The sequence below is a fragment of the Perognathus longimembris genome, chromosome 1, assembly GCF_023159225.1.
Source record: "Perognathus longimembris pacificus isolate PPM17 chromosome 1, ASM2315922v1, whole genome shotgun sequence".
Lineage (NCBI taxonomy): Eukaryota > Metazoa > Chordata > Mammalia > Rodentia > Heteromyidae > Perognathus > Perognathus longimembris.
Genome location: NC_063161.1, coordinates 144342804 through 144356217, shown reverse-complemented (window position 1 = coordinate 144356217; position 13414 = coordinate 144342804). Strand labels below are relative to the sequence as shown.

General features: G+C 47.3%; 1 protein-coding gene across 5 annotated transcripts in view; it reads right to left on the bottom strand.

Moving 5' to 3' along the window:
• Rgs3 (regulator of G protein signaling 3) overlaps positions 1-13414 on the bottom strand; it is a 142461-nt gene that overhangs the window by 126947 nt on the left and 2100 nt on the right. For all 5 annotated transcript variants that reach the window (XR_007210043.1, XR_007210044.1, XR_007210049.1 and 2 more), the window contains exon 2: positions 2095-2145. Coding sequence is in view for 2 of the 5 variants with exons in the window: in XM_048339714.1 (XP_048195671.1) it covers positions 2095-2145 (51 nt within the window). In the remaining 3 variants the exon portion in view is untranslated. The remainder of the gene's footprint in view (positions 1-2094; positions 2146-13414) is intronic.

Sequence of the window (13414 nt, the reverse complement as noted above, 5' to 3'; positions counted from 1 at the left end):
GAAGAGCTAAAGGGAGAAATGAGAGTGCAATAGGGGCCAGTCTGGATCATGAAAGACAAAGGCAGCCTATGTGCCTGAGACCCACAGAAATCAGACAGTGGGCCTGGTGGAGCCTGGGCCTGTGTGTACTTTTGTGTTTGGCTTAGATGGAACCCCAGGGCTTGGCTCCCATGGAGCCCCCCAGTGGCCTGCAGCCTGGGAAGCCAAAGGAAGGAGTTAGGGATACGCTGGAAGGGATGGAGGGCCCGCCACTGGGGACAAGCCAAAGCAAACTATGAAGGACAAATGGAGCCAGAGCAGCCAAGATGCACTTTGCAAAAACTGTTTGCACAGCTGGAGTTGGACCTGCAAGCAAAGACACCCCCCTCCTTCCTGGTTCTTGGGAACGTCACCTCAGGGGCCCCTTCAGGCCAGGAGCAGAGGACCCCCGGGCGCCTGCAGGTCTGCTCTGCCCTGTATCCTAGTTACAGTTCCTGCCTGTACCCACCCGCCTCACAAGGGCAGGAGCCAGGCCTGGTGACCTCCGGAGTCTCTGGGCCAACAGTAGCAGGGAGGCCGACCTGACCCCACCCTTAGGGCACTCCCGGCCCGGTGCAGAGGCCAGCCCCCAGGGTGGCACTGTATGGCCAGGCTGTGGTAAGAATGTAACACAGGAAGCCACAAACAGCCCAGGCAGGTGGGGGGTGGGGGGTGGGTCTTAGAAGGAAAAAAAAATGAGCCTTCCTTCCTGAGGCTTCATAATGTCGGAGGTAGCCATATTTCTGCAAAAGCAGAGAAAAGAAGTGTTCTTCATTTTATTTTTTCCTTTTCTTTTCTTTTTGGAGGAAGATGACTGCAGGCATGTGGAATAGTACGTTCCTTGTGCAAAGGCACAGAGGCATGGTCAAGTAGGATAAATTTATGGAGATACCAGTCGCTGGATAGAACAGGAAAGTAGAGGCAAGAGCTAAGGAAGTTGGGGCCTCCTGAGCTAAAGATAAGGGTCCAGACAGTGGAGGCCACCATAGAAATTTGGTAGCTAGGGCTGGGAATGTGGCTTAGCAGTACAGTGCTGGCCTAGCATGCATGAAGCCCTGGGTTTAATTCCTCAGCACCACACAAACAGAAAAGGCCGGAAGTGGTGCTGTGGCTCAAGAGATAGAGTGCTAGCCTTGAGCCATAAGAAGCCAGGAACAGTGCTTAGGCCCTGAGTCCAAGCCCCAGGACTGGCAAAAAGAAAAAAGAAAAAAAGAAATTTGGTAGCTATTTACATGCTAGACAGAAGGAAGACCAAATGGATAAATGGCCAGAACAAATATAAAAATATAAAATCCCTTCCAATACATCATGACCTCTCAGGCCCCAGGGCCTTTGCAGTGGCTGCTCCTTCTGCATAAACTGTCCCCTATTCTCAGCTTCTCTCCTTGGCTTAAGCCTGTACCACATTTACAATGGAGTGTGCCAAACCCTATTTGGCATCCCGCCAGCACCACCTAGACACAGGTAGGGGCTTTTCCTCCATAGCCCCAGCCCCTACCACACAGCCAGCTCCAGTTTGGAAAGAAATGGTTTTCTATTTTATTTAGCAGAGCCTCACACATGGCTTTCGATGCGCTGAGCATTTCACCAATATGAACTCACGTAATCCTTGTAACAAGCCAGCCTTATGCTTCCTGTTACCCCCACCATTTGACAAAGGAGAAACCTGGGTTTATGCACGGTCACTTGGCAAAGTAGCAGAGCCAGGGCACAGATTCTAGTGGGCTGGCTCCTGAGACTGAGATCCTAATCATGATACTGTGCTGCCCATCAATGAATGGAGACATGAGAGAGGGAGAGAGGAGACAGAAGGAAGGAAGCAAGACCAGGTTAGGGGGCAGGGAAGCCCTCTGTGGTCCTGCTGCCACTCGCCGAGGACAGAGGCTCCTGGAGTGCCCGGGGACAGGGCAAGGGCCAGTCTGTGGAGACAGCCCTGGTGGATGTCCATTGTCATTGGACACAGGGTGGGACTCCACTGTTGGGGAACAGCCTAGTGACCCCAAGCCGTGCCCCCCCTGCCCCCAGCTCCAGGCATGAGGAAGCAGCCCTTCCCTGCCCTACCCATGCCATACTCACTGTGGAGCAGCAGAACCCGATCCTGGGCATCGATACACAGCTTCAGCTGGCCTAAGGAAACAACACAAACAAGCTCACTGCGGCTCCTAGTGCGGGAAATGGAGTAGCCGTGGCAGGAGTGACTTGTTCACGTGAAGCCATTCACAGACGTCCGTGGGCTGCTTGGAAGGGGCCTCGGCAGTCCCCCCAGCTCCTCCCCGCCCCCTGGCAGGAACTCCAGCCCTGGCTCTGGTGCCAGGGTGCTCACTCCTGCACAAGGCAACCCAGGAGGCCAGATGTGGCGAGCTTCTGCTCACTTGCGGGTGGCAGCAGTGTTGCCATACAAGGGAAGTGGGGGGGGGTCTCTGGAGGGGGCTCTCTGGTGATATCGGCTGCAATTTAAATCCTTCAGGCTATCAACCTTCATCCCAGCTCCCTATCAGACATAAACTGCACACCAGGGCACAAAGTCTGGCACCACACATGGCTAGAAATCAGGAAACATTGCAAAGACCTGATCAGTCTGTTAATTGATATAGAAGGGCATAGTAATGCACACCTGTAATCCCAGCACTGGGGAAGAAGCAGCAGGAGGATGAGCTCGAGGCCAGCCTGGGCTACAAATAGACTCTGTCTCTAAAAAAAATTAACATAAACCATCTATAGCTATATTGTGGAATGGATGGGCTGGGCTGGTTCTATGTGGCCTGGCCTGGAAATATTGTTTGGAAGTTTGTGAAAGGGATACATGGCAAAACAAAACATACGTTCTCCCTCACTCTCAATCTCTTTCCTTCTGTGTGTGTGTGCATGCGTGTGTGTGTGTATGTGTGTGTGTGTGTTCTGAAATCACATCAGATTAAAAGGGGGATTGTCTTGAGGAAAGAGACTGAAATTTGAGGGAAACATGCATGCATGCATGTGTGAATGAAGGAATGATGAATGGGAGGAGAAGATATGAAAATTATAGACCAGGGGCTGAAAAGAGGCGAAACATGAGGGGCCAGGTGAGATCCTTTTTCTCTGGGCATTTCCTGATTTTATTTAAATAAAAGGAAAATAAAATAGGGCTGGGAATATGGCCTAGTGGCAAGAGTGCTTGACTCGTATACATGAAGCCCTGGGTTCGATTCCCCAGCACCACATATATAGAAAATGGCCAGAAGTGGCGCTGTGGCTTAAGTGGTAGAGTGCTAGCCTTGAGCAAAGAGAAGCCAGGGACAGTGCTCAGGCCCTGAGTCCAAGGCCCAGGACTGGCCAAAAAAAAAAATAAAAAATACAAATATATATTAAAAAAAAAGGAAAATAAAATAACATGATAACGGGACACTGGTGGCTCATGCTTGTAATGCTATAGTTACTCAGGAGGCTGAGATATAAGCATTGTTCAAAGCTAGCACAGGTGGGAAAGGAAAGGGGAAAGGGAAGGAGAAGGCATGTACCTGCTCCATCTGTAACACCCTGCCTAGCAGTCACCTCCCTTAGTTCCAGCCCTGCCTGTAAAGAGAGCTCCCTCCCTGCAACCAGAAGCAAACATGGCTGGTGACTGCGGCTTGCACTTTGCTGCTGCTGGTTGGAGGAAGGGTAGGCGAGGTTTGGAGACAAAGAAGGAGGAAAGCTTCTCGTAACTCTGCATGAGTCACCCAGCCATGGTGACCTGGCAGTGCCTGCATCCTCATGCTGTGGGAATCAGCTTGTCAGAAGCCATTCAGATGCCAGCAAGCCCTCGTCCAACCCTCCCACTCAGCAGAGTCCCTACTGCGCTCCTGCACAGCACACAGGGCTCCGAAGCCCAGAAGGCCCATTCCAGTTCCAGCCTGGCTGGCTTCCCCCCTGCTCAAGTCCCCAGGGTCCACAGCCAGGAGGTGGGACCTAATGACAGAGGAGCCTGCATCCGCCAGCTGTGATGGGATAATGCCACAGGCTGAGGCAGGCCTCAGATGAAAGCTTCCACAAGAATCCAGTGTATGATTATCTCAAGGCCTGAGCAGTTGCCACTTTGGGGCTCCATAGAACTGAGAAGACTCCCACAGCAACTCCCAGGAGAAGGTGGAAGAGAGGGGTTTAGCAAAAGACAAGGCCAGCAGGAATGGTCAGATCTCACCAACCCTACAACATCTATGCTCGGAATGAAACATATTGTGCAAAGCCAGCTGGGGCCCAAACACGTTTGGATTTCCAAAGCTCTGGGAACCATGGCATATTGTACAACACCAATGACCTAATAATGGCCTTCTCCTAGAAATCAAGAAGTCTCCCAGGCCAGGTGTGGTGACACATGTCTGTAATCCCAGCTCTGGGGGAGGCTCATGATACAAGATCAGCCCCAGGCAAAAGCGAGATCTTACTTGAAAATAATAGTAACAATTATCATCATCACCATCAAAAGCATAAAAGGGCTGGCGAGATGACTCATGTATTAGGGCACTTGCCTAGTGATCTTGAGACCCTGTGTTCAAACCCAGTACTGCCGAAAGAGAAGAGAGAAAGGGAGAGCAAGGAGGAGGAGGGGGAAGGGGAAGGGGAGGGGGAGGGAAAGGGGGAGGGGGAGGAGGGGGAGGAGGGGGAGGGGGAGAAGGGGGAGGGGGAGAAGGAGGAGGAGGGGGAGGAGGAGGAGGAGGAGGAGGAGGAGGAGGAGAGAAGAAGAAGAAGAAGAAGAAGAAGAAGAAGAAGAAGAAGAAGAAGAAGAAGAAGAAGAAGAAGAAGAAGAAGAAGAAAGTCTCCCAACATAAATGGCCAGTAATCCCATGGGAAACAATTGCTGGATCCTGCCTGTGTTCCTGAGTGAGGGAAGACCAATCCGAACCCTCAGAGACCCCTCGGAGGGCTCCAGTGGTTTACAGGGATGTGAACAAGACAGAGGCTGGAGCTGGAGTGGAGGACTGGGGGGAAGGCAGAGTCAGAATTCAGATGAGTTTGCAAGCTCCTAGAAGCTGCCCTTGCAGGCCCTGAACAATAGGCTTTCGGGGAGTGGGGGGGGCAAGGCAGACTCATCCCCCTTTTATAACAGAAACCAAAGGCTCACCACCACCACCACCCCTTTTATAATAAAAACCAAGCCATCAGACCAGGCTCCAGGTTCTCTAGTTAGTTCTCAGGGTAGATAAAGAGTGAGACCTTCCCTTGGGCTACATCCATCCCCTCTGTTCACCCCTACCATTCTCCTCCATCAAATGTCCAAGGCCTCTGAAGTCATCTAGCCCCAGATCCTCACTGGAGCAAGAACCGCCAAGGTGGAGAAGGGCGATACCTCACTTTAGGCTCCGTGTCCGGGGTATGCCCAGGGCCTGTTCTGGAGGCCAGAGCTCTGCCTGACTCTTTCCCGTATCTCTCCTGGGAGAGCCCACAGGTCTCCAAAAGGCCACTCCTATAATGCAAGTCACTACTATTGCAACCCTTCGGGGCTCTCCTTACCAACATAGAGATGGATGTTGCCCAAGAACTGACTCTAGAGAGAGGAACCACTGAGAAGTAAGGCTGAATCCTCGGGGTCTCCAGCTGGGCTGGACAATACCACAGCAGGATGTGGCCCTTTATGACTTTGGCCTCTTCATTAGTCCAATTTCTTCTCCACACTTGGAATATGGCCCATGGGAGCCCCCAGAAGTGTTCAAGCTAAAGTGCCTAAAGCCATCCTCCTCGGGGGTGTGTAGAGAGGCCAGTTCCCTTGGGATTGTAGATGGCCAACCCCATCTGCAAAGGTTCACAGCTATCCGAGCCAACACAGGCTGCAAGAGCACCCCAGGGAACGGGGGCCCAAGGGAAAACCAAGTCAGGACAGACAGGGTCCCCTAGGGCTGAGAAAAATCAAGAAGAAAAGCAACAGGCCCAAATTCTTCTGGGCACAGAGAGAGAGCTGCAGATTCCCAGGGCACCTTGCAGAGGGTATCAGAGTTAGCAAAATGAATTAAATCTGGAGGGGGACAAGGGATGACTGGTGGGCCTCTTTGATTGTGCCTCCTATGAAATATGATGTCAACCTGACTTCCCAACCTAGTTTTCCTTCCAGAAACATTGCTCTGGCCAGCAGAAGTCTTCCAGTCCACTCAGCACAAACCAATCAATTAATATTCAGGTCTCTTAATGAATTAGATGGCTGTGTATTGTTCATAACAAATTGTAGGGCCCAGGCAAGCCAGTAAATTAAAATTTCTGAATCTAACGCAGTCAGCATCTGACACTAGCTGAACCCTACCACCACTCAAGTCCTCTGGGACTCGGCCTCAAACATGCCATATTCCCAGCCCTGAGCTCCTTCCCTACCATAGGCAGTGCCACAAGGAACCAGGCCCCAGGCCAGACCCCAGCCTAGGAGAAGGCAGGCAATGTTTATCACTGTTTACTGAGGACTCAGAACTCTACCGCATGCCTTTTATTTGGTGTATTACTCACAAATTGATGAAATAATTACTATTTCAATCCTCATTTGCAAGCAAGGAAACCAAAGGCTAAGAGTAAACAGGTCATCCAGGTGGCATGGTCTAGGAGAGCTGATAGTTGGATGAATGCAGGTAGCCAGGCCTGTATCAGCTGGTTGGTCCCTGTGGTGGGTTTAAATTTTGCCCAAGAGGTCTTTGATGATCTTCAAGGAGTGGAGACTCGTCCCTCTCTTCCAGCATGGGCTGGATGTTAGGTATGTGCTTCTAACACAGGGGCAGGGACATGACAAGTAACTTCCAAGGACAGTGTCTAATAATTATTAGGAGTTGCTTTAAAAAATAAGTCCTACTGGGTTAAATTCACCAATTTAAAGTATGCAATTCACTGTTCTTATATATTCACAGGATTGTGCAATCAGTCACTGTTACTTAGTTTGGAAACATTTCCATCCTTTCCCATAATCTCATATTTGCATCATTCCCAATTCCCTTCTCCCCACTATGCCCTAAGACCCTGTCAACCACTCATCTACTCATTTCTGTATGGACTTGCCTCTTCTAGACATTTCATAAACATGGGTTTTTGTGACTGGTTTTATTTGGTCTAATATCTACAAGATTTTCTCTACTGTAGCATGCACTGATAACTTCACACACACCCCTTTTCTTTTCTTGTCAGTTGTGGGGCTTGAACTCAAGGCCTGGGCACTGTCCCTGAGCCTCTTTGTGCTCAAGGCTAGTGCTCTACCACTTGAACCACAGTACCACTTCCGTTTTTTGAGTAGTTAATTGGGGATAAGAGTCTCATGGGGACTTTTCTGCCCAGGCAGGCTTCAAACCATGATCCTCAGATCTCAGCCTTCTGAGTAGCTAGGATTATAGGCATGACCCAATAGGAGCTTGTCTTTTCCCTATTTTTTTTTCTTTCTTTTTTACAGGTTTTTGGTAGTTGCAGGGAGGGTGTTAGGGGTGGTTTTGGGGTTTTTTTTTCATTCACATTTGTACCACTTGTTCAAGGTGAAGCTGATACTTGTCATGAGGCAACTTGAGACGTCAGCATAGAGCTCCCCCTCTTGCCAAGCGTCATGTGAATAAGCAAAGCCATCTTGCAAAGGACCCCCTGCCCCAGAAATTCCTTCAGAGAACCAGGCCCTAGCTGACATCATGGCTGTGACCTACATAAAAACCCCTAAACAAAAAGCATCCCTCTACACTCCTCTCAAGCTCTGGACACAAAACAGTGCAATAATAAATGTTTGGTCTTTTAAGCCAATAAATACTGGGACAGATTCCCACCATAATTAGATCACTTAAATTGGATCTCAGAAACTCTGAGGCAACTTTTCAATGTTAAAAGCTGAAGTGAGTGACAAAATACAATTTGTTCTGTGGTTTTGTTTGGGTTTTGTGTACTTCTGGGCCTTGAACTCAGGACCTCTCTCACCTCCACTTCCAGCTACTTTGATGGTTATTTGGAACTAAAGAACCTCACAGACTTTTCAGCCTAAGCTGGCTTTGAACCAGGATCTCAGCCTCCTAAGCACCTAAGATTACAGGTTTAGGCTACCATTGTCTAACTAACAAAAATAGTTTTGAAATACAGCAGGATTAAGGAACCTAAACTTCTGTTTTTGAAGTTTTTTAAATTATCTTAATGAAGAATGTTAATAGATGTAAACCACACTACTATTGCCACTAAACTGCAAGATGTGAAACTGAAACATATTCACCAAAAGACAGCCCAAGACCCTCACACTGCTTCATCTGAAGAGCAAATAGTTTTGCTTTTAGTATGTTTGAATATAATGTAAACATTTTGTATATAATGTCTATTTGCAAGCAATACTACTATGTGAAGAAAACTTACACATTTTATTATGTTTTAAAAATCACAAAAACAAATCAAATGTCAAGTACAACATTGTCAGTTTTGTAAACTACTAGCATCCTCACCTGTTTAATATTAAAACTTTTTCCCCATAATAAATTAAATATGTGGCCTTTTATAATGATGAGCATCTGTTATATACTTGCTTATAGCCTTCAGTCATATAAGAGAATCCATAATTTATTTTAACTGTGTTTTTCATTTGTGTTATGTCACAAACTACCAAATAAAAATTTCTATAACATAATACTGAAGAAAGAACTTGGGGAAGACTAGAAGATGGAAAAACGTCCCATGTTCATAGATCAGAAAAATTAAGATGGCAGAAATAGCTATACTTTAGAAAGCAACCCATAGATTCAATGTCATTCCCACACCAAAATAGAAACAGAAATTTCAATCCTAAAAATTCATATCAGAGCATACGAAATTCAGAAGAGCCAGAGAAATTCTGAACAAAAAGAGCAACTGTGGGGCTACCACAGCATATCTGACATCAAAACTACAGAGTGATAGTAACAAAACTGGCATGGTACTGGTGCAGAAAACCAACATGTAGCTCAGTCTAATAGACTGAGCAAATAACATGCTTGTTCATGGAAGAGAAGATTTTATCTCTACTAAAATGAAGCAGAGAATTAATAACTACAAAAGGCTTCCTTTAAAAAAAGTTTCTAGTGAAGTGCTGGTGGTTCACACCTATAATCCTCACTACTTAGGAGGCTAAGATCTGAGGATCACCGTTCAAAGCCAGCCCAGGCAGGATAGTCCATGAGACTCTTATCTCCAACTAACCACCAGAAAAACTGGAAGGGGAGCTGTGGCTCCAAGTGGTAGAGTACTAGCCTTGAGCAAAAAGAGCTCAGGGACAGTGCCCAGCTCCCAAGTTCAAGCAGCACAACTGAAAGGGAATAAAAGTTTCTAGTGGGCTGGGGATATGGCCTAGTGGCAAGAGTGCTTGCCTTGTATATATGAAGCCCTGGGTTCAATTCCCCAGCACCACATATACAGAAAATGGCCAGAAGTGGTGCTGTGGTTCAAGTGGCAGAGTGCTAGCCTTGAGCAAAAAGAAGCCAGGGACAGTGCTCAGGCCCTGATTCCGAGCCCCAGGACTGGCAAAAAAAAAGTTTCTAGCTAGGCACTGGTAGCTCACACCTATAATCCTAGCTATGCAAGAGATTGAGATCTGAGGATCCTGCTTTGAAAACAGCCAAAGCAGGAAACTCTGACTCTTATCTCCAATAAACTAATAAATCAAAATAAAATTTAAAAGCCAGAAGTAGAGTTGTGGCTCAAGTAGTAGTGTTGTAGCCTTGAGCAAAAAAAGCTCAGGGATAGCACCCAGGCTCTGAGTTCAAGCTTCAGAGCTGGAAGGGGGGAGAGAGAGAGAGAGAGAATATGCTTCTACTCACCAGAAATATAATTATGAATTTTTATGTTCTTAACTTCAAAATACATAAAAGAAAAGCTGACAGCTACAACACCAAGTACAAGTTTACAGTTATAGCAGAATTTTCTTTTTCTTCCACTTTTTTTTGGCAGTATCAGAGATTGAACCCAAGGCACATGCTGTTGGGGATTCAGCTTGGCCTTAAGGGGGGAAGGGCAACTAAGGCTCCCTTAGAGACGCTGCCCTTCCCCCAGCCCTGGGGCTGTGTGGAAGGTAGTCCCTCCCACCTTCCGGCTTCAACCAGAAGAAAAGCAAAGCAGCCCCCGACCCTGGGGGCGAGCACGTGTGAGGTGGCAGGGATCCCAGAAACTCAGTCCTTGGGGGGCTGTGGTCTCCACCCATAGAGGATGTTCTATGACATCACCCGAGGGGCAGTCCTTTTAGCCAATCGTTAGCCCCTCTCCTGCGCACGCCTCTGGGGGTATAAGTTGTTGGCACCTCCTTTGAATAAACCAGAACGCCCATGAGGCTTTCTCTGGGACACCCATGCGCCCCGTGTCTTCCTTGGGATGGGAACTGGGCAGGGGTCTCGCGACCACATGCAAACTGAGGCTGCTTGGGGTCCCCGGTTCCGCGAATAATCCCTACTGGCCAGGGGATGTGAGAGAGCAAGAAAGGACCTCACATGGAAGAGGCAGACAAGCCCAGGACCCCCCCGCCATGTGGATGGGGGGGTAGAGCAAAGCCTGGCACATGCTAGGCAAGAGCCCACTTGAGCCATGCCTCCAGCTCTTTAATTTGTATTTTGTCTTTGAAATAGCACTTCACTAAATATCCCAGGCTGGCCTCAAACTGTTGACCCTCCTGCCTCTCCCTCCCAAATACCTCCAATTATAGCCATGTCAGCACATCTGACCATTGTAGGAATTTTAACACACCTCTCTTAGTAACTGATATAATTGAGTGGGAAAATCAGCAAAGACACAGATTACTATAACAACATAATTAACAAGCTACGTTTTTGTTTTTTTTTCTTTCTGTCAGCCATGGGGTTTGAATTTAGGGTCTGGGTACTACCCCTGAACTTTTTCACTCCAGGCTAGAGCTCTACCACTTTGAGCCACAGCATCGCTTCCAGTTTTCTGGTGGTTAATTGGAGATAAGAATTTCATGGAATTTTCTGTCAGAGCTGACTTCGAACCATGATCCTCAGACCTCAACCTCCTGCATAGCTAGGATTACAAGCATGAGCCACAGCGCCGGGCAGCAAGCTATATTTGACATGGAAAAAGAATACTGCATCCTACCACTGCAAAATTCTTTGCAAGTGTGCAAGATATTCATAAAAACTGGCTATGAAGCAGGGCATCAGTGGCTCACACTTGTAGTCCTTACCTACTCAGGAGGCTGAGATTTGAGATCATGGTTCAAAGCCAGCCCGAGAGGAAAATCTGTGAGACTTATTGCCAATTAACTAGCAAAAATATCAACCTGGGGCTGGGGATATGGCCTAGTGGCAAGAGTGCCTGCTTCATATACATGAAGCCCTGGGTTCGATTCCCCAGCACCACATATACAGAAAATGGCCAGAAGTGGTGCTGCGGCTCAAGTGGCAGAGTGCTAGCCTTGAGCAAAAAGAAGCCAGGGACAGTGCTCAGGCCCTGAGTCCAAGCCCCAGGACTGGCCAAAAAAAAAAAAATACCAACCTGTAGTTGAATTTATTTGTTGAAGTTCTTATTCATACTATCTTCAAGTCAAAGGGAAGAAGTTAGGAAGAATAGACTTTTGAGAAGGAATATATTTCCTGTGTTCATAGAATGTGTATGTGAGACAGAAACAGAGACAGACAGAGAGAGACAGAGATGGAGTCAGAGAATCAGAGAGAAGAGAGAGAAGGAGGAATGGATGGTGGGAGAAAGAGACAGAAAGAGGGAGGAGGAGAAGAGAGAGAGAATTTCCTGTTTATGTCCTTGATCTTATTTTTCTGATGTGGTAGGTATATTCTTTCCTTCTTAGTCCCAACTACAGCTATTAAACGCTAGCTGTAGGACGTAATGGACCAGTTCCTTACTCTCTTGGTCATAATCTCACTTTGGCTTAGCTGTATCATTTGGTAAATAGTGCTTAAACTCTTGAATAAAGAATTCAATATATTAATTTTTAATCCAGAACTGGAGCTATGATTCAAATGGTAGAATGTCAACCTTGTGCAAAAATGCTAAGGGACAGCACCCAGAACTTGAGTTCTGGTATGGGGGGGAGGGGGCGGGTGGCAATAGGAGGAGACAAGGAATTATCAACAGGCCTGAAATGTTGAGGAATTTCTAAAAGCTCCCAAGCAGATGGACTCAGAATGACAAAGAAACCCAGAGTGGACTCTGACCAACAAATTATGAGTTCCTCAGAAATGGACGGGTGTTCCAAGCCAGGCCTGGCAAGCCTGCCAGGCTCAGAAAAGCAAGACTGGAAACAAGGACTAATGGACAGCTGGCAGAGACGCACTGCAGGCCGTCACAGGGAACAGCTGGTGGGCATCTGTGCCCAAGCTTCATTCGCACTACAGAAAACAGATTGTTCATCTCCGTGGCTTCCAAAGAGAAGCAGAAAGGGAAAAGGCCCCAGTAAACACCGTTCTGCCACAACAAACACAGAGAAAGGAAAAAAAAAACGTGCTTAGCCAATCTGTGCCGTTCACAGGCCCACACCACCTTCACAGCCAAATCTCTTGGTGACCCAGGGACTCCAGACACGCCTCCAGGTGCTTTATTTAGAGCTGTTTCCTGTGGTTTCCATCCTGCTGGTTCATTGTGGGCAGACATTTCTAAGGAGATGCGGGTCATCCCCTGGCCCACACACCTTGTTCTCTCCCCTGACCAGTCCCCATTTCTGGTCTGCCTACCCCTCAGGTGGATTCACAATTTGGTTCACAGACCCCAAGTTGGTTAATAATTTGGCTTCTCGGTAGGGATCTGACATTTTTGTGAACTTGAGTTTTTCTTTTCTTTTTTTTTTTAAGAATTTATTTACCCTGTACCCTATCTAGTATTTTTGGTTTTGGGGTTTTTTGTTTGTTTGTTTGTTTGTTTTTTGCCAGTCCTGGGCCTTGGACTCAGGGCCTGAGCACTGTCCCTGGCTTCTTTTTGCTCAAGGCTAGCACTCTGCCACTTGAGCCGCAGCACCACTTCTGGCCATTTTCTGTATATGTGGTGCTGGGGAATCGAACCGAGGGCTTCATGTATACGAGGCAAGCGCTCTTGCCACTAGGCCACATCCCCAGCCCGAGTTTTTATTTTCTATATGGAATATGCCTAAAATTTATAGGGAAAATTAAGGGATGCAGAAAAGCCAAAGTAACTTTGACAAACATTAACAGTATTGAAAGATTTATGCTTCCTGAATATAAAGCAACAGTAATCAAGACAGTGTGGTTCTGGCATAACGACAAGCAAAACAGATCAATGGGATAGAATTGAGAGTCCAGAAATAAACCCATGAGTCTATTATCAATTACTGGTTAATAAAGGTACCAAGATCATCCAACAGGAACATAACAGTGTTTTCAATAAATGGTGTGGAACAACTAGATATTTACAATCAGGTGAATGAAGCAAGAGTACTAGGGATGTAGCCAAGTGGTAGAGTATTTGCCTAGTTTGTGCAAGGCCCTGGGTTCAATCCCTAACA